This window comes from Nicotiana tomentosiformis, chromosome 1, assembly GCF_000390325.3.
Source record: "Nicotiana tomentosiformis chromosome 1, ASM39032v3, whole genome shotgun sequence".
Taxonomy (NCBI): domain Eukaryota; kingdom Viridiplantae; phylum Streptophyta; class Magnoliopsida; order Solanales; family Solanaceae; genus Nicotiana; species Nicotiana tomentosiformis.
Window position 1 is genome coordinate 158183983 of NC_090812.1, and position 26671 is coordinate 158210653.

Sequence of the window (26671 nt, forward strand, 5' to 3'; positions counted from 1 at the left end):
CATATTTAATACGAATAAAAAACAAATTAACCGATAAATAATATGGATATCTATATTATCCATGGCTTCTCGAATATGTTCACTTTTAGGATAATTTCTAGTATCATATATTTGAGAACCCCTCAAATTGAGGCTTTACACATATAAAAATTAAACCCATTAGTTATCTATTTTCTAAGTAAATAATATGATTTTTATACATATTTGATGCTTTTTTAAAAATTTATTATCCAACACATTTTTTAATGTTTTTTTAACCATTTGCCTGCCCAAACACGCGCGCACACGCTTTAATAACTATGCGACCTCTCAGTCCGCCATTAATTTTGCAGCACACCGCTTCGCGACCACAGCTCCGCCGTTCTTACTATGAATTTCGTTGACGAGGATTTTGAACTGAGGGAGATTCAGAGGCTGGAAGGTCACACCGATAGGGTTTGGAGCGTCGCTTGGAAACCAGATACCGGAATCAATGGTGTTCCAGCTGTACTCGCGTCCTGCAGCGGCGATAAAACCGTTCGAATCTGGGAACAAGACTCCACCGGCTCTTTCCACTGTCAGGTTTGATTTTTTTGTTTTCATCATAAAATAGCACTTTCTGATTGATATACCTCGAAAAACTATTACTTTATCAAAGTGAAAAAATTAAAAGAAGTATTGGACAATCTGCACTATTATCAGCTGGATACACTAAAGAGTTGCCATTAGAATCCAAAGTTTTCTCTAGAAGAAGTTGCTAATGGCTTATTAACTCTATAAAGTATCAGTTCTGTCTAAGAAAAAGAAAATTATGAATTGTTGCAAATTAATTATTTACACGGGAAGAAGTCAATGCGCTGGAACCAGAGGCGGACGCACACTATACGTAGAGGGGTCACGGGCATCCGGAAACTTCGACAAAAATTCTATGTATACTTGTAAATGTCTTCAAGATAGTAAGATATTAGCATAGGCCCCCTACCAATCTTTATGAGTAGTGATAAATTTATATTGAATGTCACGGTGCCCACCAAATTTTGGGTCCGCCTCTGGATGGAACTATATTGACTACAGAGTTACTTTTGAGAGTATTAGCTTCAAATCTGTCCTGTTGGATACTGCCTTAGCCCGTTGATTTTGAGATCTGGTTAGTTTCTCTTTTTCAGAGTTATTATTACTTCTGATACAACAACTATACCGCAGTCTCAAACAAGTGAGGGTCGGCTATATGAATACTCACTAACCACTTTACTCCATTTAAACTGTAATGTGAGGATTGATCATGGAATTGGCTAGTTTTATGCTGGCTGTAGCCTACTGCAACCCTCCTTTATTCGGTTTTGGACTGACAATGTGAGCAAGATCACATAGGCGGAGTTTATTATTTACTTCTGATAGTTAACTAAATTTTTGGAAATCATACATGGGGTTATGCAGCCAAAAAACAATGTGTACCTTTTTTCTGTTTTCCTTCTTTCATCTTTCTCTAGCACTCTTTCCATCCTCAAGGAAATAAAGTGACCTTCATCCTCTAGCTATAATGACTATTCTAGTAAAAGTAAAAAAAAAAAAAAGGGGAGCTATAATGACTATTGGGAGGAAATTTTTTGCAGGCTGTTTTGGAGGAAACACATACACGAACTGTTAGATCATGTGCCTGGTCACCGTCAGGCAAAAATTTGGCAACAGCTAGCTTTGATGCCACCACTGCTATTTGGGAAAATGTTGGGGTTGACTTTGAGTGTGTTTCCACTTTGGAGGTACAATTACCTTTTGGCATCTCTCTAGCATATTAATTTCAGTTCATATTCATTACCCCAGCTCTGACAAAAACTAGTGTTAAAGTAGGCAAAAGTTGCATCTTCTGTCTGTTTATATCTGTGCATAGCACAATAAAAACTTCATAAATCTGTCAGTAAAATAAGGGAATTTGTTACCTGGGCAGCTGTGCTAAGTGGAATCATTTAATTTAGCTTATATTGCTTTGTGATCGTAATTTACATCAATCTTTTGTATTTGGCCCTTTTATGTCTTTAATGAGTTATAAATCTACTAAACTCTTGTCTGCCTTCTTATTTTTCTTATGCGGGTAATGTCCAGGGTCATGACAATGAAGTGAAAAGTGTTTCTTGGAATCATTCAGGCTCACTACTCGCGACGTGTGGACGAGATAAGTCGGTTTGGATATGGGAAGTGTTACCTGGAAATGAATTTGACTGTGTTTCAGTGTTACAAGGGCACACACAAGATGTTAAGATGGTTCAATGGAGTCCATTAATGGATATGTTGTTCTCATGTAGTTATGATAACACCATTAAGGTATATTTGAGTTGAACTTAGCGTCCCTCCTTTCTCTCTCTCTCTCTGTTCTTTGTTTAGAGAGATTGTAGCATGCTTTTCATACCCCTGTTACATATAAGGCATACTAGTGGCTGTTTCTCTTCCATTCACGGGCGTACACAGTAATTTTTATAAGCGGTGTCGAAATTTATAAAAGAACGAGATAATAACTTTAATTATCTTTAATTATCATATTTCTAAACTCGAAATAGCCTTAGTCTATTGTTTTTGTTGTTTTTTAAGTTATAAAAGGTCCCAAGTTCAATTCTACTTCATCACAATTTTTATCCATAAAGGCTCTCTCAAATATTTACAAAAAAATGTGCTAGTTGAGGTTTGAACATTGACCTCTTAGAACAAAATCACACACACAACCAACACAACAAGAGACAATTTTTGTCAAATGGTGTCATTTTCTCCTACTTATCTGTTTCCTCATAGTATCGACACATATACTTAATAAAATTTTCCAACGAAGCTGTGTCGCGTGACACCGCTTCATCAAAGGTGCATCCGCCCCTGCTTCCATTTATAAGAAATAATATCTAATATTTAGCGGTGCTTGAAATGCAGGTATGGATAGAGAATCTCGGTGATGATTGGCATTGTATTCAAACTTTGGGTGAATCTAATAGGTAAGAGTCGTTATTGGGCATAACAAAATCATAAACTTATTGTATCCAATGGTGTGACATAGTAGTCAATGAGATGGGTGAAAATCCTGGAGATCAGGGTTCGAATCCCAAGAAAATGCTAGTTGTTTTCTTCCATTCTACATAAGCCTTGGCTGCTAGATTTGCATCCGGTACCTGTGTTGGTGAGGTGTCATGCAAGGGCGGATGCACCAATGCCCAAGCAGTGTCACGTGGTATCGCTTCGTCGAACTGTTTACTAATATATCAATAAAAGTAATCTGGAAAATGGCATACATACAAAATTAATAAACAAGTGACGCTGCTTAATGTTAAACTTGCCTTGGTTAGTTGGTCAGGCGCCTGAGCTATTTTGGCTAGGTTGAGGGATCGATCGTACCGAAATCTTTTTTTATTATAGCCCCATTTATTTAGAAGATTATGGCACATCCACTTCCGTAGGGTAAATGAAGTTATAAACCTTCTAACACAAATTGCTAACCAATCCATCCTCCTCTTCAGTTTGCAACTACTTCTTCCGTTGTAGTAAGTGATTTGCTACCTTTTCCTTCGTTCTTTCTTTTACTTTTTAGTAGTTAGAAATTTTGAAAGTTGTTTTTACTTTATTAGTAGAACTATATAGTACTGTTTAGGAGTTCTCAAATGGACATTTTAATTTGTAATCTGCTTAAATTTAAATAGAGATTCTACTAAAACATCTTCCAAGCCAATGAGTCGGAACAACATCGTAAAGTGAAAGAGTTGATTTAAATTCCTTAAATGACCATAGTGCAATAAGAAGCGCATATCTTCAAAAGGATCATTTTCAAGCAAAATGTGCCACCGCTTACAAAAAATTCCTGCATACGCCACTGATGTCAGGTACTCGGTGGTTAGTAGAGTGGTGCACAAGCTAGCTAGAAGAGGACCATTATAAAAAAAAAGAATCTTAAATTTATTATATTTATTAGACGAGGAAAAAAATGAATACTTGAACGATGCCATCAGGGTAGTGATTATATTACTGCATTTTCAGCTCTTTTCATTTATGTAGAATACCTTATTTTATTGAAGTGAGGTGTCTTTTCCTATTCATAGCATGTAGCTAGCTCAATTTAGGTCATAAATGCTTCCTCTGTCCGAATTGGCCTTCCATGCAAGAATTGGGTTCAAATTTTCACAAGCTTTGAGAATAAGAAGTTTCTAATGTTCATCGCGGAATATGTGAGATCATAGGTTTTAAATGTTTTAGAAATTGACAGAAGAGAGAGGTGCTATTCGGAAGTGAAGTTTTTAGACTACAAACAGAAGTTGATTCAAGAAAGATTTCCGTTGACCAAGAAAGAGTAAAGGTGGCGGCAGTATGGATGAGCTCCAGTATATGCTAGATTTTTAAATTTATGATTATAAGTCCTAGCAATAGGTTGTTGACTCATTTATTCTTTTAGGCTTCGATTGATGAATGCGTACACATGAAAAACTCTTAACAGATTGATAATTAGGCGAAAGGATCTAAAGTTCTCACATTAGAGGTTGTGAAAACGTGTATGAAGTGGGTAACTTCGTAAAAGTGAGAATTGTGGAATAGTGGCATGCACACGCTCAGCGAGATTGTGCAAGGGTGGAGAGGTATGATTCTAACTTTGGATGCGAGGAATGTTTCTTGCTTTGGCTGCAAGAGTTCCTGAGTACGATTCACGGAATGACCTCTAACTTTCTTTAGCATATAACCTTTTTCTTTATTTGAAAAAGAAATATGAAACAAGAGGTCTCCGTTGAATACCTGTTAGCAGTGCACTTTATGTTATAGCTCTAAAGGATCTAAGCAGCTTTCAGAACAAGGTAGGTTATGACTGTTTGTAGCAAATCCCATAAGGTCGTGTGATTTCAACGCAGTTCTAAGTTCAAACAAAGAACTAAACTGTTTTTGTCAATCAGGAAAAAAGAACTGACCTGTTTCATGTAGAACCTACTCCAATTAGGGTCAAAAGGTTTGTACTATAAGTGTAGCTAGATTGAGTGATCCTTAAACTGTGTTTTTCACTCTAATGTATTGTCTGGAGCCTGTAGCGGTGCTTCTATCCGTTTTATTGTTCTCATTTTTGTTGCGATAAGGAAAATTTGTTCCTTTTGGTCACTTTAGTAAGATGGAGAAATGCTTGTTATTTCAGACCTAAGGTTAATATTCTGCTTACCATATTATGCATGCTGAATAGTTGAAAGTTCCAGATGGAAAAACTTATGAAATCCTGCTCAGTAATTGCAAAGCAATTGATATGAGATCTCCATTATCTAGAAGACCTCATAATTAGAGTCATTATGAACTTAAATATTTGGGGAAAGAGATGGAGAAGTAGTTGGACAGGCATCTTAACATGGATGAATACTTGCGTGCAGTAGAGCAAGTGGACTTGCTTAGCCAAATTTCCGAAGCTCTTGAGTTTGTTAAAATGATATTTTCCTTGTTTTTTTTACCTTAAGAGTTTGCATAAGGAGAAATTGAAGAAAAATGTGTCAACTGTCCGAATTCAAATTGAAGAAAAATGTGTCAACAAGTCGAATTCTTTCTTGATGTAAAGAAACATGGGAAGAGACAGTTGTGACAATCATACTAAATAATCCTTGATTTCATGAAATTTATTTATTTATGGGCGGGGATATGGGTACAGAAAAGTTGAAATATCTTCTTTTGAGCCGCTCTTACCAATTTGCTCAGAAATGATGTAAACAATGGTGTTTGATAATGGATGAAGTACTTTTAGCAATTATGGCTACCTTAAGTTGATTGGATAAAAAAATGTTTTGTAGTCTCTTGGTTATTTCCCTTTTGGTGGTATATAGTTCATTTTGTTATGTCTTGATAGTGCGTAAATGTATCTTTTCTCCCGACAAACCTTTTATTGTATGACTATTTGGGATCTTCATATAATGGCCATATGTTGGATTGCTATTTTAGAGTGTCTGAAGTCATTTGAAAAAACTACTGACAGTGGAAAGTGGTCTATATGTTCTCATATCAATGGAATGATTCAGGCATTTCAAAGTTCGGCTCTCAAATTTGTGCCGTCTTGACTGCCTTTTTACTAGGTTTTTCGTATTTCCTCATTGGCCTTTGGCCTTAATTATATTCATGTGGCCTATAACAAGCAGTTCACCGGAGAGTGTTTTAGGGTACAGATATATGACTTAGTAACTTTTAATATTGTTTGGGAGCTTATGTCACTACTTGGTTGAACTTTCAGCGGACATACATCTACTGTCTGGTCCCTCTCTTCCGATGCTAGTGGACGAAAACTGGTTTCTTGCAGGTATGTTCTTCCTTTCTGCATTACTTGTTTTAAAATATATGCTCTCCAGTCTCCGGTGTGTAAAAAATTGGATAATTGTTGCAGTCACTACTTAAACATGAGTTTACATTGAATTCTGTAACTTGCAGTGATGACCTTACCATTAAGGTATGGATATTGATTGATGACGACGACAGAATAATAGATTGGAATAAAGAGCCACCTTGGTAAGCATGATCATAACGTCCCTTTTCTAAGCATAATGCTATCCTATATAGTTGATTCATGGACTTACTTTTACAGTCTGGCGTTAGTAATTAGCACACGAGCGTTTGAAACCGTATAACTGAACTTTCTGTCAACTCTCTGTACTGAAGACTTGGAACTAACAGTTTACTTGTACTTTGTGTGAACTAATAATCAAGTGTGCAAGATATTAAAGCTTTATAGCTCTTGTTTGGCAATTCGTGTATGATATCTACAGTTCCAGGACTTTTACCATCCTCTAGTTTGTTAGTATTTTTATGTTTATAGTTTACAAGTTTTTGCTTTTACATCCTAAACGAAAAAATTAAAGATATCTTTGGTACAAGGTACTGTAGCGGAGTGCTTTAATGAGCCAATAGTCATCCCTGTTTTTCTCCCTGGGCAATGTAGTTAAGCAACACATGGTCAGTTTTACATGATTCAACCTCCACTTAGCCATGTAGATTCCTGTAAATTCCTTTTGTAAAATTACTGTCAAGTGTTTTCAAAATTGATCATTATTTAATGCAAGTGTACAATGATTTTTGTTCACCTAAGTCAACTAATACTGGTATGTTTATTTTTTTCCTCAGGCCAAGCGTGGTCTTCATTACTAACTATATTTGATGTAATTGTTCTTGTTGAAGTTTGTGACGAATCTCGTTTAGAAGCTTAAACAGTTGGAGAGAACACATTTTTGTTTACTTAATTATATCTTCAACCGGCGACTTCCCATGTGGGCCTAATTCTTTTTCATGTGCTAAGCACGTGGATTTTTTTTTTTAATTTATTTATAAATGGTGGTGATGAGACTTGAACACAGGACCTCTGCTTGCTTCGATACTATGTTGAAGTGTGTGACCACTGCATCGAAATGCTTAAGCTATTAGAGAGAAGACTCTTTAAATTACCTAATTATGTCTTGAACAACTCTCAATAATTACTATGTTTGCCACTTTATTTGCAACCATTTCCTTTTTGTGCTTGTCAGGAAACATGTTTGCACTCTATCTGGATATCATGATAGGACAATTTTCTCAGTTCACTGGTCGAGGTAACTACTCCATATCTATCTCTTATCATGCTCATGTAGGCTTTTTCTTTTGCAATCCCTAATATTACTTTTCTTTGTCAGATTTTTTCTTGTCTTTATTTTCTTATAAAAAATTGTGTGTGTGTTTTTTTTTTTTGGGGGGGGGGGGAGAGGAGGGGGGGGGGCAACTCAACAGAATCTATTTTTCGATAATTAAGAGTTTCGTAATTTGTGCTGTCTGTCTAGATTTTATGTTTGACCTCTTTTTATTGGGACTCGTATTGTTGTAGTTTCCCTTAATTGCCTCAAGGGTTTTCAGTAATCAGGGCTTATATGCTGTGATAATTTTTGTATCTGTTTTCCCTGTCATCCTACAAGCTAACGCTGTCATCCTTCAAGCTAACGCTGTCATCCTTCAAGCTAACGTACTTGATATGCTAAAATGTTAGGGAAGGAATAATTGCTAGTGGAGCAGCTGATGACGCTATATGTTTATTTGTTGAGAATAACGACAATGAGGTATTGAAAAACCATCAATATCCCTATTTCTTTTAATAATAATGTAATTCATCTTACATGATATCTAGTACAGTGGTGAATTTTATGCTGCTCTGTACTCCCCAACCTTTCTCCTATTCACTCAATTTCTTGTGGGAGCGGGAAGGTGGGGTGTTCTTCAAGAAAGTCATAGGTTCGCCCTTTACTATGTGGTTCCTTAATACAACAACAACAACAACCCAATATAATCCCAATAGTGGGGTCTGGGGAGGGTAGTGTGTATGCAGACCTTACCCCTACCCTGGGGTAGAGAGGCTGTTTCCGATAGACCCTCGGCTCCCTCCCTCTAAGAACTCCCCACCTTGCTCTTGGGGTGACTCGAACTCACAACCTCTTGGTTGGAAGTGAAGGGTGCTCACAACTATAGCAACTTCCTTTTTATTCTTTTTCTAGCTGTTGGGTCGCTGTGGAAAGAGGCGGGCTTTCAGTTTTGTTACCTCGAGATCCCTGTTTAAATATCATAAACTAGTAATTACGATTCGGGTGGATCCGTTACAAAAATAAAAAAGAATTAGGTTAGAGGACCACTTAAAAAGATGTACATTTTCTAGTTCGTCAAGCTAATGAGCAGATTACAATGATCCCAAGGGGATAACCTAGTGGTTGAGGCGTCGGAGTAACAACATGGAGATTTCGGGTTTCAAATCCCATCTACAACATTTGGTGTAGTCCCATCAGCTCCAGCCTTGGTGAGCTGGATTACCTTGGCAGCCTGTGCTTGCATGCGGGACATGCTGCCCTATATATAGTCGAGGAGTGGGCAAGCTGTCCCCACCTCGAGCGCTATATTAAAAAAATGGTTAACAGAGCAGATTACAGTTAGGGATTCTGATAACTGCTTAGGACGACACTTGGATTCTGACTTGGTTCTTCTGGCCCAATCTCGCTCGACTTGAATATCTATTTTAAATTTTTATACACTGTTATAGGAAAATAAAATATTTTTAATCAGGTAAAATAGAAAATCCATTTGAGACAGCTAAAAAATTTAGAAAAACCGATCTCCATTAATTACAATATAATTATAACAAGTCATATGAATGATGTTGTCCATATACAACTACTGTTGATCTTCTATTATCGCCTCTTCCAACCCTTCTTTGGCAAAATAATTTTTTTGTGTCTGTCTGATCCAAAATAAATAAATAAATAAATAAAAGTTTGCTGGGTCTGATTACAGGTTGATGGACCTACATTTAAACTACTTCTGAAGAAGGAGAAGGCTCATGAAATGGATGTAAATTCTGTGCAGTGGAACACTGGGGTAAGTCAATGGAATACCAGAATGATGGGATTTTTGACATTTACTTGCTCATCTATCGTTGCTTTAGTTCTGTATTTGTCTGCTGCAAGATGATTTAGCTTTGAGCAGAAGCCGAAATCACCTGGAAATTTTTTGAATGTGCTAGGGATGATAATATGTTGCCCGTTCAATCCCTTGTTTAGTTACCATGTTGAAGTTTAACAAATGTCTGACCTTTCTAATATATCTTGTGTTGGCACTTCATGATGCAGTAACCTGTTCGCTTCCTGGTTGCTTGAACTTGAAAATTTGAATTTGATACCTTTTGGAACTTTATCTTTGGGATACCAATTGGATTGCTAATTTTATACCCAACCATAAGTATAGTACAATCTTATTGTGGATGGGACTTCAAGTGGCACCTAAATTTTGGACATGTTAGATTGAACTAATATCATGTTCTATTTTTGATGGATGGCTTTAATGTCAAACTAACAACATATATCCATTTGACTCTCGTCTTTCAAATCCACAACTCTAGAGGGAGCGCTGGGTTATGCTGCCATGGGATAGTATTGCACATTACAGATGTTGGTTTTCATACTATGAGCGTACCAAAAACATCTAGGTTTGGACCTTGAAATGAATATTTGTTGACCTGAGTTTTGCTTTACTTTCCATTGACCCATGTGTCATAAAATATGTGCGTCAGAGCTGACAATTCGTATTGTGGACGATCAATATATTATGCCTTGGAATGATCGTTGTAGGTTTTTTCGAGATGAATTTTTTCTTCTGCATGTTCTCAAAAAATTGTACTGACGGACAAGACGCGAGTCGGTGTTAATGAGAGGTTAGAGGTTTGGAGGCAAAAGAGTCTAAAGGTTCAAGTTGAGTAGGACCAAGACAGAGTACTTGGCGTGCAAATTCAGTAGTGCGACTCGGGAAGTGGACGAAGACGTGAGGTTTGATTTACAAGTTATCCCTATGAGAGAGTTTCAAGTAACTTGGGTCAGTTATACAGGGGAATGGGGAGATTGACGAGGATAGATGTCACACATCGTATTGGTGCGAGGTGGATGAAGTGGAGGCTTTCTTTCGATGTTTTGTGTGATAAGAATGTGCCACAAAAACTTAAAGGTACGTTCTATAGAGCGATGGTCAGATCGGTTGTGTTGTATGGGGTTCAGTGTTGGCCAATCAAAAACTCCAATGCCCAGAAGATGAAGATGGCTGAAATGAGGATGTTGAGATGGATGTGTGGGCATACTAGTTAGAAATGAAGCTATTGGGGACAAGGTAGGCATGACCCCCGTAGAGGACAAGACGCGGGAAGCGAAACTTAGATGGTTCGAGCATGCGAAGAGGTGATACACAAATGTCCAAGCGAGAAGGTGTGAGAGGTTAGTCTTGGAGGGCCTAAGGAGAGGTGGAGGTAGGCCGAAGAAGTAATGGCGAGAGGTGATTAAGCAATACACGACAATGCTCCAGCTCTCTGAGGACATGACCCTGGATAGAAAGATGTGGAGATGAAGAATTAAGGTAGAGGGTTAGGTAGTCGAGTGCTGTCCTAGCTCGTACCAGTAGCTTTAGTGCAATACTTAGTGTTAAGTCTTGTATTTTCTTATTCTTAGATTTCTGTTATTACTTGTTTCTTTCGCTTTGATTTTTCTGATTGCATTACTTAGTGTTGGTCTTGTATTTTCGCTTTGGTTTTCCGGTTGATTTGCTTATTGTTGCTCATTCCTTTTATCTTTCCTGAGCCGAGTTAAAAGCATCTTGCAAGATGTTAATGCCCTTCTATCAAAACCTTGCAGGATAGAAGGCTTCTTGCTTCGGCCAGTGATGATGGGATGGTGAAGATATGGGAGTTGGTTCGACGCTCTGGACAGAAGCTGCCGTCAACATAGCTTCATAACTGATATTAGAAAGCGATGCATATCTTTTTTTTGATGATGTTGAAATATAATTCACAGTAATTTTGAGCCTTTTGAACCTTTTTCTGCTACCAGAAAATGTTAGCTTTAGGCTTCAGAACTGGGGTGATTAATTCCAACGGTTTGGTTCTTGCAGCGTTTGTGGCCTATTGGTTCGGGCTTCAAAGATATGAGGCTGCAGTCTGCTTGTTAGTAGATGACCATCTTTTCAGGCTCGTCAAATCTGAATATGTTTGTTGATGTTGTTATATTCATTCAAAGAGGCTGCATTGCAGGTGTTTATTACTAATTTGTGGAGTCCTTTTATAAATTTGTCACATCTCTACTATATTTCTTTGATTTGTATTTTAATATAACATGCATTAAGAATATATTTAAGTTTTATTTTCTTAGTGGTAAACGAATAATCTTTTAGAAGTTGGTTATAAATTGTCTTTACTTTTAATAATTATAAAAATTTGTATTGCCTGCATTAAGTATATGCTTATAAGGTTCTCATCACTTTTTATTTTCGATTGTGTAAATAGTTTTTTATTAAAAATCCGATTGCTATAAATAAAGTTATTGACAAGAGCAAATATTTTATTTAATTTTTATTCTGCTCATTCTTTTCATTATTCAATGTCATTAATTTATATGTTTGATTACAATTTTTAATTTTTCAGTGTTCAAACTAAAATTTAATTATTATATATATAGGTAAGTTTAAAACATAAATATTAGAAAAGAAAAATATCATGATACTAAAAAGGTATTAAAAAAATTGAAAGATAATGTTGATAATGTAGAGGTTAAAATAGGTACTTTCAAAAATCAATTGAGAAATGAGGGGGAATGATAAACTTTTCAAAGTAAAGGGAAAGTTTGATTCTTAAAGCAAAATTCAGGGGTGTAAATGATATTGGTTGCTCCAACATGAAAAATCTCTTAGGAACATTCGACGAGAAAATGATCAAAATGGTCTTTAATGTATAGGGGTTAGAATGTTTTGATCCTTAGAAATATAGTTATATACCACTTAACAAGAATAGTCCTTAATGTATACAAAAGGTGATAGCTTTGGTCCTCAATCCTAAAACTAACAGTAGAAAATAAAAATTCTGTTAAATTTAACCTCAATCCCTCAAAAGCAAAGCCTAGCAGACCCCTTTCCCTCTCGTCTTCTATCTTTTACCGTGCCAAGCTCTCAATAAAAAGACCCAGCCCCAGCTCACATCTTTTCCACCATTTCTGTTACTACCAAAGCACCTATTTCAAACAACCAAAGCTTTTACATATGATTGATATGTTGAATGGAAGAAAATATCAAGAATAAGAGTGAACCCATATGACATATCCTTGTATTTAAAGATCAAAACTTGTTTTTGCATAACAGCTACGAAGCAACTTGGACAAGACGATTTTAACTGTCCCTGTTGGCCTTGTGGCGATTGCTCTTTCTATCAATCTTTGCCAATATGAAATCTTGTCAAGCAACATTACTAGTTGCATATCACGAATTGGCCCATCACATCTTCTACTATATTACTAGTCCTATAATGGCTAGAATTTTCTGGTTCACCATTATTCTACCTTTTTGAATCTTTCCCAGTAAGAAAACAATTCAAACTTCATCAAGATACAAAGCAAAAGTTTAGAATTCTGTAGCGAATTGAAAACTATTCTCTTAAGACTTAATGAAATTAAATTGGTTTTCCAAACTTGGAATACTATAGAGAATATATTTCATGATCCATCGCTCAAGCATTAGATTCAAGTCTTTGTATCTCCGGTTACAAAATTATAAATAAAACTGAAATTTTAACAAGTGAAGTGATTAAAACAGATTCGCAAGTAAATTCAAACAAGAAAAAAGGATTTCCATTTATAAAATCAATAAGACTAATAAGCAAAACAATTTAGCTTCCCAAGCAGATCCATTCTTGTTTGATAGATGGTTTGGATTTAAGGTCGTTAATGGTGAATGAGAGAAGAGGAGGGAGGAGGGAGAGATTGGGGTGAAGTTTAACAGAATTTTTTGTTTTCTACTGTTAGTTTTAGGGTCGAGGACCAAAGCTATCACCTTTTGTATACATTAAGGACTATTCCTATTAAGTGGTATACATCAAGGACCAAAATATTCCAACCCCTATACATTAAGGAACATTTCGATCATTTTCTCAACATTCAATAGATAGTAATGTGAACCAAAAACAAAAAGTAGAAAGTTTGTATATATTATATCTCGATTGTTTGCAACAACACCCAATCCAAACAAACAATATGTTTTCAAAATCCGAATTCAAATTCAAAGTTTCGAAACTTTTTAATGGTTGTCAATGGGAGAGCCAAACACTTTCGAATTTTTATTGATTGACAATTTCAATTCGAACAATCCAATCAAATAATTAATATACATCTACTGCTAGCCCGCCATCGGAACACCAACAAGAAAAAGGGATACCCGGAAAAGCTCCAAACTCATCCATGACGAAATTCAAATCGATAAAAAACTAATCCCTTTCTTCGCTAGAGAAAATTATGAGCTTTAGAAGAAAATATCTTGTAGAATCGGTGTAGAAAGATGGTTGATTTCACTAAGAAGAAGGAAAATATTTTAGAAAGATTGGGCTTTCTCTGGGTAAGTAAAGAATTGTGAGGAGTTTTTTGAGATTTATTAAATTAAAATGCTACAATCATGGTATACTCATTTAAAATTAATTTGTATATAATTGGTAAAATATAAGCTAAAACTTGATTGGCGAGGGTAAATAAATTTCATATTTAGTATAGGTAGGTAAAAATCTCAAATTGCTTAATCATAGCCAAATGAACAACCGTCCAATATTATGGTAAAATTGAAAACGAATACACTAGGGATATGGATTTATGAGACGATCTCCGTATTGATTATGTTATTGTATACAGTCGAAATAGATTTTGTCCTTCGTACGTTTGATCGAGTTCGAATGATAAGCGACTGAAGTGAGACTTCGAGATGGGTTCAGAAAAGAGTACAATGAAGCTTCGAGCTCCAAGACCGATCGAGGAATCGGCTCGGTATCATTATCGGGACCATGACCAAATCAAACCGCAAGGCAACATGAAGGATGTCAGAGATGCACACACCGACCAACACTCACCCCGAATGTCAAATTCGAACCAAGACCGAAGGTTCGACCCAATACCGAGCTCGAGCCGGTATCGAGCTCGCAGACAAGAGCCGTTGCAACCGCACTAGGGGAGAAAATCTTTGCAAAAATCGAGAAAAAGACAATTCATCATGGGTTCTCCACTATATATTTTTTATTATAGATAAAGTAAGATCTCTCTACTATAAATGGTGAATCCTTATAAGCATAAGGCAGATCCACACATTGTAAGAAAAGATTATTTCTCTTATTGAAGAATAAATCTCTTGAGCTTATTTTACTTAGCATACTCACTCTTCTTGTTCAATAATTTATCTCCCGTTTTTATAGCCAAGAATCTAAACATTTCCACTTCGATGTACGATTTATGTCAAGTTATATCACATATCCTTAGAACTACTTATAAATTTAACTATATCCGATTTTTCGAGTACACAGTTTGGCGCCCACCGTGGGGCTAAGGATAACAGTGGTTGTTTGATACAAATCTGCAATACACACCAGTTTACAACTTCGAATCAGCAATGGCAAACCCTCGATTGGTGGCTTTACCTATCGAACACGAAGCCAGCCTTAACGATGTCACTGAAGCTGGAGTCGAAGAAACTGAAATTCGAGCCGAAGTACCGCTAGATGTCAATTCAGAAGTGGCTCTTGAGGCGAACCAACGTTCCGAACCGAAAAAAAGCATTCAGGGCGGTACTCGATCCGTAGCTCGAGACACCCATAACATGGAGGAGATAGGAGTCAGCTTACGTATGATCTTCGAGATGTTACAAGCCCAACAAATAGCGATAGCTCAGTTGCAGAGCCAAACTCAGCTACAAAGCAGGCCGGAGCCCAATCCGCTTCGAGAAATCACCCACAGAACGGAGCCAACCATAGTGAAGTCAAATGAGCAAGAATCGGGGAGTACTCCCGAAATTGCTAAATTGCTCGAGAAACTCACAAAATGAGTTGAAGCCAACGATAAAAAAATAGAAACATATAATTCGAGGGTCGATCAGATCCCGGGAGCCCCACTAATAATAAAAGGGTTGGATTCCAAAATATTCGTGCAAAAGCCTTTTCCCTCGAGTGCAGTCCAAAAACCAATCCCCAAAAAAATTATGTATGCCCGAAATTCCTAAATATAACGGTACGACCGATCCCAACGAACACGTCACCTCTTACACGTGTGCCATCAAGGGTAATGATTTGGAAGACGATGAGATCGAATCCGTGTTGTTGAAAAAATTCGGAGAGACCCTTTCGAAGGGAGCGATGATTTGGTATCATAATCTGCCACCAAATTCTATCGATTCATTTGCCATGTTAGCAGATTCGTTTGTAAAGGCACATGCTGGTGCCATAAAGGTTGCAACAAGGAAATCAGACCTCTTCAAAGTAAAACAAAGGGGTAATGAAATGCTGAGGGAGTTCGTGTCCCGATATCAAATGGAACACATGGAATTCCCACCGGTCACAAATGATTGGGCCGTCCAAGATTTCACCCAAGGGTTGAACGAGCAAAGTTCAATAGCATCACGTCGGCTGAAGCAAAATTTGATCGAGTATCCAGCAATAACTTGGGCGCATGTACACAACCGATACCAATCAAAAATTAGTGTCGAAGACGACTAGTTGGGATCTCCTTCCGGATCCATGCACCAGAACAGGTCGACTATTAAAAACCAGAAGGACATCGACAGAGAGCAAAGGTCGAACAGAGACCGATATCAACAGTACGTCGCAGATCGAATGAACAATGGTTCAATGCGCAATGCTGCTCGGAACAATCGAAGGAGTGATCGAGGAAAAAATTCTCGGGGGCTTATGAGCAAGAGTGGCTTTGATAAATATGCCGATCCTATAGAAGCACCTCGGCTATTGGAGTACAATTTCAGCGTCGACACAGCGGGCATTGTATCGGCGATCGGAAGAATCAAAGATACTAGGTGGCCCAGACCCATGCAAACCGACCCTTCCCTAAGGAACCCGAATTCGATATGCAAGTATCACGATACGCATGGCCACATGACCGAGGATTGCAGACAATTAAGAGAAGAGGTAGCCCATCTATTCAATGAGGGCCACCTTCGAGAGTTCCTCAGTGACCGAGCCAAGAATCACTTTAGAGAAAGGGACACCAGCAAAAAATATAAACAAGAGGAACCTCTGCATATCATTCATATGATCATCGGTGGGGTCGATACTCCACAGGGACCCGTGCTCAAATGCGGCAAGATACCGGCCACACGGGAAAAACGAACTCGAGGGCCTTTATCATTCGAAATGGAAGAAGCCGAGAGCATCTCTCAACCTCACAATGACGCTCTGGTAATTTCTATCATATTAAATAAAGTTCAAGTTAAGCGTGTCTTAGTGGATCCAGGTAGCTCTGCGAATATCATCCGATATTGGGTAGTGGAGCAGTTTGATTTGCAGAATCAAGTCGTGCCCACAGCTCGGATCTTAAACGGCTTTAATATGGCCAGTGAAACAACTAAAGGGGAAATTATTATGCCCGTAAATGTGGTTGGAACCATCCAAAACACCAAGTTTCACATAACCGAAGGCGACATGAGGTACAATGCCCTACTCGGAAGACCATGGATCCACAATATAAGGACAGTGCCTTCGACTCTACACCAAGTGATGAAATTCCTTACTTCGGAAGGCGTGAAAAAAGTATACAGGGAGCAACATGCCGCGAAGGAAATATTTATGGTCGATGAGATAACACTGATACCAACGTTATCGGCCTCATAAAGGTCGAGAACAAAAGATAGGCGAGAAACCAAATAGCAATCACAACAACCAGTCTCGACCAAATCGGTGAAACAGGAAATAGAAGATGACGAGGAAGATTTTCCGACACCTCGAGCTCTCATCGTCCCTGACGACTTTGATGCCACCAAGTCGATGATCGAAGAAATGGAGCAGGTTATATTAATCGAACATCTGCCCGAGAGAAAGGTATACCTGGGAACGGGGTTGACCACCGAACTCGGGAAAAAACTTATTCAATTTCTTATTGATAATATAGATTGTTTTGCTTGGTCCCATTTAGACATGACATGGATCCCACTATCGATAACAACGCATCAGCTGAACTTGGACCCTAGGTTCAAACCAGTGAAGCAAAAAAGAAGACCTCAATCCAAGGTAAACCACGCATTTATAAGAGATGAGGTAACTAAACTTCTCAAAATAGGGTCAATTCGGGAAGTAAAATATCCCGAATGGTTAGCCAATGTAGTTATATTCCCCAAAAAAGGGAACAAACTTAGAATGTGTGTAGATTATAAAGATCTAAACAAGCATGTCCCAAATATTCTTTTCCACTGTCTAGCATCGATCGATGCCACAGCTGGCCACGAGATCCTCACTTTTCTCAACGCCTATTCCGGGTACAATCAAATTAGCATGAACCCGGATGACCAAGAAAAAACTCCATTTGTCACTAAGTATGGAACCTATTGTTATAATGTAATGCCATTCGGGCTAAAAACACAGGGGCTACGTACCAACGCCTAATGAATAAAATGTTCGAAGAAAAAATAGGTAAATCGATGGAAGTTTGCATTGATGACATGCTAGATAAGTCCTTGCGCATAGAGGACCATTTGACTCATTTGCAGAAAATGTTTAAAATTTTAAGGAAATACAACATGAAGCTCAACCCTGAGAAATGTGTTTTCGGGGTTGGATCGGGCAAGTTCCTCAGCTTCATGGTGTCGGATCGTGGGATCAAGATCAACCCTGATAAAATCAAGGCCATCAAAGACATCACCATCGTGGATAGTGTGAAAGCGGTGCAAAGGCTAACCGTACGGATAGCTGCCTTAGGCCGATTCATTTCAAGGTCGTCAAATCGAAGCCACAAATTCTTCTCTCTACTAAAAAAGAAGAACGATTTCGCCTGGACCCCGGAATGCCAACAGGCACTAGAACAACTGAAGCGGCACCTATCGAGCCCACCATTACTTCACACTCTGAAGACAGATGAGAAACTTTACTTATACTTAGCGGTATCGAAAATCGCGGTAAGTGGTCCTAGTTCGAGAAGATCAAGGTACGCAATGTCCTACTTATTATGTAAGTCGGACCTAAGGAGAGGCAGAGACTAGATACCCACACTTAGAAAAATTGGCGCTTGCATTGATAAGCACCTCTAGAAAGTTAAGACCATACTTTCAATGTCACCCCGTATGCGTTTTAACCATTTACCCACATCGAAACATTTTGCACAAGCCCGAACTATCGGGCTGACTAGCCAAATGGGCCGTCGAACTCAGTGGGTACGATATTGAATATCAGCCTCGAACGACCATCAAGTCCCAAATTTTAGCAGACTTCGTGGCCGATTTCACGCCAACCCTTGTACCCGAAGTTGAAAAGAAACTCTTGTTAAAATCAGGTACATTGTCGGGGGTTTGGACCCTCTACACAGATGGTTCTTAAAATGTGAAGGGATCCGGGCTTGGCATCGTATTAAGACCTCCCACAGGTGGCATTATTAGGCAATCCATCAAAACTACTAGGTTAACTAACAATGAGGCCAAGTACGAGGCCATGATTGCAGGTCTCGATCTAGCTAAGAGCTTGGGAGCAGAAGTCATTGAAGCCAAATGTGACTCTTAGCTAGTGGTGAACTAAGTGAACAAAACTTTCGAAGTTCGAAAAGATAGGATGCAAAGGTATTTGGACAAACTACAGGTAACTCTACACCGTTTCAAAGAATGGACCCTATAACATGTGCCTCGAGAACAAAACAGTGAGGCTAGCGCACTCGCAAATCTGGGGTCGTTGGTCGAAGAAGATAAGATTGACTCGGAGACTGTCGTTCAACTCTCGAGATCTATAATCAAGGGAGAGAATGCCGAGATAAATTCTATGAGCTTAACCTGGGATTGGAGGAATAAGTATATTGAATACTTAAAGAACGGAAAACTCCCATCGAACTCTAAAGTATCGAGGGTTCTACGAACCAAGGCTGCTCGATTTGCGTTGGTTGAAGATGGAACATTATACAGAAGGACGTTCGACGGACCACTGGCAGTGTGCTTGGGACCAGGAGATAGCGATTATGTTTTACGGGAGGTCCATGAAGGCATTTGTGGAAACCACTCCGGCGCCGAACCACTAATTCGCAAAATCATCAGAGTAGGATACTGGTGGGATAACATGGAAAAAGAACACTAAGGAGTTCATTCAAAAATGCGATAAATGTCAAAGGTTTGCACCAATGATCCATCAAACAAGAGAGCAGCTCCATTCAGTCATTTCTCCATGGCCATTTATGAAATGGGGAATGGATATCGTCGGCCCTCTACCATCGGCCCCAAGTAAAGCTAAATTCATTTTGTTTATGACTGACTATTTCTCTAAATGGGTTGAAGCACAGGCGTTCGAAAAAGTAAGAGAGAAAGAGGTTATAGATTTCATCTGGGATCACATCGTGTGTAGATTTAGTATACCAGCAGAAATAACATGTGACAATGGTAAGCAAATTATCGGCGGTAAAGTGACAAAATTTCTCGAATATCATAAAATAAAAAGGATACTGTCAACACCATATCATCCTAGTGGGAACGGACAGGCCGAATCAACGAACAGGATTATCATCCAAACCATGAATAAAAGATTGAACGAAGCTAAAGGAAAGTAGAGAGAAATTTTGCTCGAAGTCCTTTGGGCATATCGGACAACATCTAAGTCCAGTATAGGAGCGACTTCATTTTCCTTAGTGTATGGCTCCGAAGCTTTAATTCTGGTCGAAGTCGGGGAAACAAGCGCAAGGTTCTGACATACATCGGAAGAATCGAACTACGAGGCAATGAATACTAGCCTCGAATTATTAGATGAAAAACGAGAAGCGACACTAGTTCGAATGGCTGCACAAAAACAACGAATCGAAAGGTACTACAACAGAAGAACCAGCCTCCGCTATTTCAAAGTCGGGGACTTGGTCCTAAGGAAGGTCACCGTCAACACTCGAGATCCTAATGAAGGGAAGCTCGGCCCAAATTGGGAAGGACCCTATCAAGTCCTCGATATAGTCGGTAAAGGGTCTTATAAACTTGGAGCAATGGATGAAAAACCATTACCAAACAATTGGAACATATCACTTCTCAAACGATATTATTGTTAAGGTATGATTTTCTCTTCTCTATTGTCTGTATACGTATATTCGACACTAACTCATTGTAGAAATTCGACAAAAAAACATCAAGACCTCTGGTTTCAAAGCACGCGTTGCACTCTTTTTTCCCTCAGTTTGGCTTTTATCCCAAATGGGTTTTTCCGGCAAGGTTTTTAACGAGGCAACAACTATGTGCTACCCGAGGACAAATCAATAGTATCCGAGACTCCTTCGTAATCAACCTCGAATACTGGGGGGGCTACCAATCGAATAAATCAAGTTCGACACAAGAAAGTTGTTGAATATCAAATTCATGTCGAACAGGGTCTCGATAGAGAAAAGTGTAAGGGCCAAATGGTCAAAACGAACCATGCCCACATAGTTTTGCTCGAACTCTGACATAAGATACAAACACATGTATAATGACTTATAAAGGAGAACTTCTTCTTTATCAGATATCTCACACTTTGAAAAGATCTTCCTGCTTCATGATTCAAACAGGCTTAAAGGCCAACCACCATCAAAAGAATTTTGATACACTCGATCATAAAAGCCTACGGGCTACGATACTTTGAGTTCGAGTTCGAAACAATCACTCAATTATTTAGCCTAAGGGATATCTTACTTCGAGTTCGAGCAATCACTCACTCGATCATAAAAACCTATAGGCTACGATACTTTGAGTTTGAGTTCGAAACAATCACTCACTCAATTATTAAGCCTAAGGGCTATCTTTCTTCGAGTTCGAGCAATTGCTCACTCGATCATAAAAGCCTACGGGTTACGATACTTTGAGTTTGAGTTCGAAATAATCACTCACTCAATTATTAAGCCTAAGGGCTATCTTAACTTCGAGTTCGAGCAATCACTCGATCATAAAAGCCTACGGGCTACGATACTTTGAGTTCGAGTTCGAAACAATCACTCACTCAATTATTAAGCCTAAGGGCTATCTTACTTCGGGTTCGAGCAATCACTCACTCAATCATAAAAGGCCTACGAGCTACGATACTTTGAGTTCTAGTTCAAAGCAATCACTCACTCAATTATTAACGCCTAAGGGCTATTTTACTTCGAGTTCGAGCAATCACTCGCTAGATCATAAAAGGCCTACGGGCTACGATACTTTGAGTTTGAGTTCGAAACAATCACTCACTCAATTATTAAAGCCTAAGGGCTATCTTACTTCGAGTTCGAGCAATCACTCACTCGATCATAAAACGCCTACGGGCTATGATACTTTGAGTTCGAGTTAGAAGCAATCACTCACTAAATTATTAAAGCCTAAGGGCTATTTTACTTCGAGTTCGAGAAATCACCCGCTCGATCATAAAAGGCCTACGAGCTACGATACTTTGAGTTCGAGTTCGAAACAATCACCTACTCAATTATTAAAGCCTAAGGGCTATCTTACTTCGAGTTCGAGCAATCATAAAAAGCCTACAGGCTACGATACTTTGAGTTCGAGTTTGAAACAATCACTCACTCAACTATTAAGCCTAAAGGCTATCTTACTTCGAGTTCGAGCAAGCACTCACTCGATCATTACGCCTACTGGCTACAATATTTCGAGCTCGAATCATTCACTCGACTGCTAAGCCTACGTGTCACTTTTATTTCGAGTTCGAGCAAGCACTCACTCGACCATTACGCCTACGGGCTATAATATTTCGAGTTCGAATCATTCACTCAACTACTAAGGCTACGGGCCACTTTTATTTTGAGTTCGAGCAAGCACTCACTCGATCATTACGCCTACGGGATACAATATTTTGAGTTCGAATCATTCACTCGACTGCTAAGCCTATGGACCACTTTTATTTCGAGTTCGAGCAAGCACTCACTCGATCATTACGCCTACGGGCTACAATATTTTGAGTTTGAATCATTCACTCGACTGCTAAGCCTACGGGCCACTTTTATTTCCAGTTTGAGCAAGCACTCACTTGACTATTACGCCTACGGGCTATAATATTTTGAGTTCGAATCATTCACTCAATTGCTAAGCCTACGGGCCAGTTTTATTTTAAGTTCGAGTAAGCACTCACTCGACCATTACGCCTACTGGCTACTTTACTTCGAGTTCGAAACGTTCACTCGACTACTAAGCCTGCGAGCTACCTTTATTTCGAGTTCGAGCAAACACCCACTCGGCCATAAAGGCTACGAAGTCCGAATTCGATGAAATTGCCTAAATCCTTATGAAAACATTCGCAAGGCATGAATGAAATCTTCACAAGGCAAGAAAGCGGAAGCAAGTCAGTAAAAGAAAAAGATATTTGTATAAATATACAAAGATTGTTTACATGAATAATTGAAACATAGAAGCTAAGGGCTAAGCTTATGGGTTATCACCGGGAGCGGTCTCTTCTCCACCAGGGCTCCCCTCCTCTCCTGTTATCGGACCCGCTCTTGCTACCATCATCATCATCATCATCATCATCATCATCATCATCATCATCATCAGAAGCCAAGGCTTCAGCATCAACTTTGAATTCTTTGGCCCTTTTTATCTCTTCAGCAAGATCGAAACCTCGAGCGTGTATCTCCTCGAGGGTCTCCCTCCGAGATCGACACTTAGCAAGTTCAACAACCCAATGTGCTCGAGTGTCGGCAGTATCCGCTGCCTTTCTTGCCTCCATTTGAGCAGCCTCGGTATCGGTCTAATACACAGCAATAGACTTGTCCGCCATAACTTTCGATGACTCAATCTCCGTCTTCGCCTCAACAAGCCTTGTTTCAAGCTCCTCGATCATCTTGGCCTGAACCAAACCTTTTTTCTTAACACTTCGAAGCTGAACATCGGCCGATAATAGTTTGACCAAGATAGTTTCTTTTTCTGCAGCCAGGCAGTCGTTAGTCTCCTTCCACCGATCACATTCGGCCTTGATTTGATCAACTTCTACCCGAAGCAACCCGATCTTTTCAACCTTTTGCTGCAGCTGAGATAACGAAGGTTTAGCTTCCACAGTTGGGTCGAATCCATACTCTAACAGAACGAGGCTCACCTATTTATCTAGTTCGGCCTCTTCTTCACGAGCCTTGGCCAAATCTGCTTGGAGGTCCTTTATAACCTCGTCCTTTTGGCCGCAAAGAAGCTGCAGAGCATCTCTCTCCCCCGAGACCTTCTGCAGCTCAACCTCACACTGGTTGAGGTCAGCTCGAAACTTGCTAATGGCCTACACAAAAGGGAAAAAATGCAAGTGAGGTTTAGAAAAGAACGAAAAAACCAAGCGCAGTAAAATCATTACCCAAGAAATGAAAAGTTGGGCCTCTTCTAGGAGAATAGAAGCGTCATTAATATCTGAGGCATCATCGACTCCTGTAAAGAAATCCCGAAAAGGATCCCCTACACTAGATCCTCCGCCCATATCGGGGGTCTTCAATTCTCGAGCTTCCTTTAACGCCTCCTCAGAAAAGGTCGGAAGATAAGGCAAATGACCTACTATAATGGTCCCGAGCGAATCACTCGGGATGCTCTGTTCGAGACTCGGGGTATCAGAACCGGCCCCGACCGGTGTAGCCTTCATTGGCTCAGAAGGTCTGGCGACCTCGATAGCTTTCGCAGATCGGACCACCAAAGCCAGAGCATCTTCTTCTTCTTCTTCTTCTTCTTCTCTCAGTCGTTGGACCGAGTCCATCGCAAGAGCGATTGCCTTCTTCCTCACCCTTCGAGTTTTTGGGCTTGAGGTCCTCTGACTGAGAGACAATTTTTCGCTTTTTATCTTTCCCCGGTTTCAGAACCGGGGACTTGGTTCCTTCCTCACCACTCGAAGGCCTCAAAACGACATCCTTGGTTACGCATGCATAGAAGAATGTCAGTAACGAATGTAGCATAAAAAACATTTCAAAAAACATGAGAAGTGACCCTTACCGTGATTCTTGGCCTCCCATCTACCTTTCGCCAAATCACGACAAGCGCGTTCGGCATAAGAGGAAGTCGAGGCTAACTTTCGAACCCAATCCTCGAGGTCGGGTACCGCTTGTGGCATCCAAGGGACAACTGTATATCATAGGGAGATATCAGATTGAATCGGAGAAAGATACGGAAAGCAAAGCCTAATGAAGATCACTTACGGTCGAAATTCCATTCCTCGGAGAATGGCATCTTCTCTTCCGCGATAAGGTCACGGGTCCTCATCCGAATAAAACGGCCCATCCAACACCGATCCTTGTCTTCATCGATGCTCGACATTAAAGCTTTTGTTGCCCAACGATGGAGCTTGATTAGTCCTCGAAAGATTTGAGGCCGATATAATCGTATGTGAAGATTTAGAGTAAAATCCACCACTCCCCACCCCCCGGCCTTGTTGTAGAAAAAGCAAAGTAAGATTACTATGTGCCATAGAGATGGATGAATTTGACCGAGGGTGACCTGATATCTTTTGCAAAAATCAATGATCACTGGGTCGACGGGACCCAACGTGAAAGGGTAAGTATAAACACTTAAAAAACCATCCACGTCAGTGATGATGCTCTCTTCGGAAGAGAGAATTTGCAACACAACCTCGGGACCCCAGTTGCAGTGTTTCCTCACGGCCTCGAGATGGCCCTCTGTTATCGAGCATATGTACATCGACACATGCTCACATCGGCCCGGAACCGACGAAGGATATTCAACCTTAAAATCGATCTTTAGAGTACAAGGGCCAGGAATATACTCGTGGGGAGGCAGCTCCACCGGAGCCTTGTCGCCAGACGGCCGTGAAGAGGAAGCTTTCTCCTTCTGAGGTACGGTTTTTGAAGTTTTTGCCATTGATATAAGAAAAAGAAAAGCAAAGGAAGATGAAAGGTTAATGGTGCCAAACACTGATGAAGGTGGCTCTACAAGCGGCGAAATAGAGACAGAAAGAGTAAGAAAATTTGGGGGTTTGATTAGAGTAACATATTAAGTTTGATTTAGGAACGGGCTATTTATAGGTTTAAATAATGGCGGTTCAGTATCAGCGGTGTCCGGCCACCGTCTGACATGCATTAAATACCTTGAAATACTAAATCGATGGGACAGCTATCACGTACGTCATGATCGAGCCCAATAAAAACGTCAGCTTATAATCCGACCGAGCCGTTGAAAAATCATATCGCTTTTCACCATATTCTTCCTGAGAAACGAGGGGACTATCTGTATACGGTCGAAAAAGATTTCGGCCTTCGTACGTTTGATCGAGTTCGAATGATAAGCGACTGAAGTGAGACTTCGAGATGGGTTCAGAAAAGAGTACAATGAAGCTTCGAGCTCCAAGACCGATCGAGGAATCGGCTCGGTATCATTATCGGGACCATGACCAAATCAAACCGCAAGGCAACATGAAGGTTGTCAGAGATGCACACACCGACCAACACTCACCCCGAATGTCAAACTCGAACCAAGACCGAAGGTTCGACCCAATACCGAGCTCGAGCCCGTATCGAGCTCGCAGACAAGAGCCGTTGCAACCGCACTAGGGGAGAAAATCTTTACGAAAATCGAGAAAAAGATAATTCATCATGGGTTCTCCACTATATATTTTTTATTATAGATAAAGTAAGATCTCTCTACTATAAATGGTGAATCCTTATAAGCATAAGGCAGATCCACACATTGTAAGAAAAGATTATTTCTCTTATTGAAGAATAAATCTCTTGAGCTTATTTTACTTAGCATACTCACTCTTCTTGTTCAATAATTTATCTCCCGTTTTTATAGCCAAGAATCTAAACATTTCCGCTTCTATCTACGATTTATGTCAAGTTATATCACATATCCTTAGAACTACTTATAAATTTAACTATATCCGATTTTTCGGGTAAACAATTACTTTTCTTCGATTAAGGGTTGTATAATATGAATTTACTTTTCTTCGGGTTCGAGTCTTGAGTATGGAATCGCCTTTGTTAGAGAACGCTTTACCCTGAATCGACTTGAGAAAAGGTTGTGTCGGAGGGATTTCTATTTGATGTATGCCTGTCCCTATGCTTTCTCCATTCATCATTGATGGATACTCATGATATGCATTATCCATTCTGATAATATATCGGACGTCAAGTAGGAAATAATTTTGTTTTATAAAAATACTCTATCAAACATGAAATTAGAGAATTAGAAATAATGTGTACCTAGAGAGTAGTCACTTGGGGTATGAGATTGTGGTGGATATAGTTGTGTATACCCAAATTCA

The 26671-nt window shown here is 39.4% G+C and overlaps 1 protein-coding gene across 1 annotated transcript; it reads left to right on the top strand.

Moving 5' to 3' along the window:
- The first annotated feature begins 302 nt into the window (after positions 1-302).
- On the top strand, positions 303-11626 carry LOC104120987 (protein CIA1). Its single transcript, XM_009632872.4, has 10 exons — positions 303-561; positions 1593-1739; positions 2080-2298; positions 2893-2954; positions 6194-6259; positions 6388-6465; positions 7476-7538; positions 7967-8036; positions 9256-9339; positions 11136-11626. Exons 1-10 carry the CDS (start codon positions 370-372, stop codon positions 11226-11228), a joined length of 1074 nt encoding a protein of 357 aa, XP_009631167.1. The 5' UTR covers positions 303-369; the 3' UTR covers positions 11229-11626.
- Positions 11627-26671: the final 15045 nt, after the last annotated feature.

What these genes read in the sequence shown, in the direction of transcription:
- LOC104120987 (XM_009632872.4), top strand. Translation starts at nt 370, where the DNA reads ATGAATTTCGTTGACGAGGATTTTGAACTGAGGGAGATTCAGAGGCTG. An exon ending in TGGAATAAAGAGCCACCTTG is followed by an intron (nt 6,466 to 7,475) that starts GTAAGCATGATC and finishes TGTGCTTGTCAG; the next exon opens with GAAACATGTTTGCACTCTAT. An exon ending in CTGTGCAGTGGAACACTGGG is followed by an intron (nt 9,340 to 11,135) that starts GTAAGTCAATGG and finishes AAAACCTTGCAG; the next exon opens with GATAGAAGGCTTCTTGCTTC.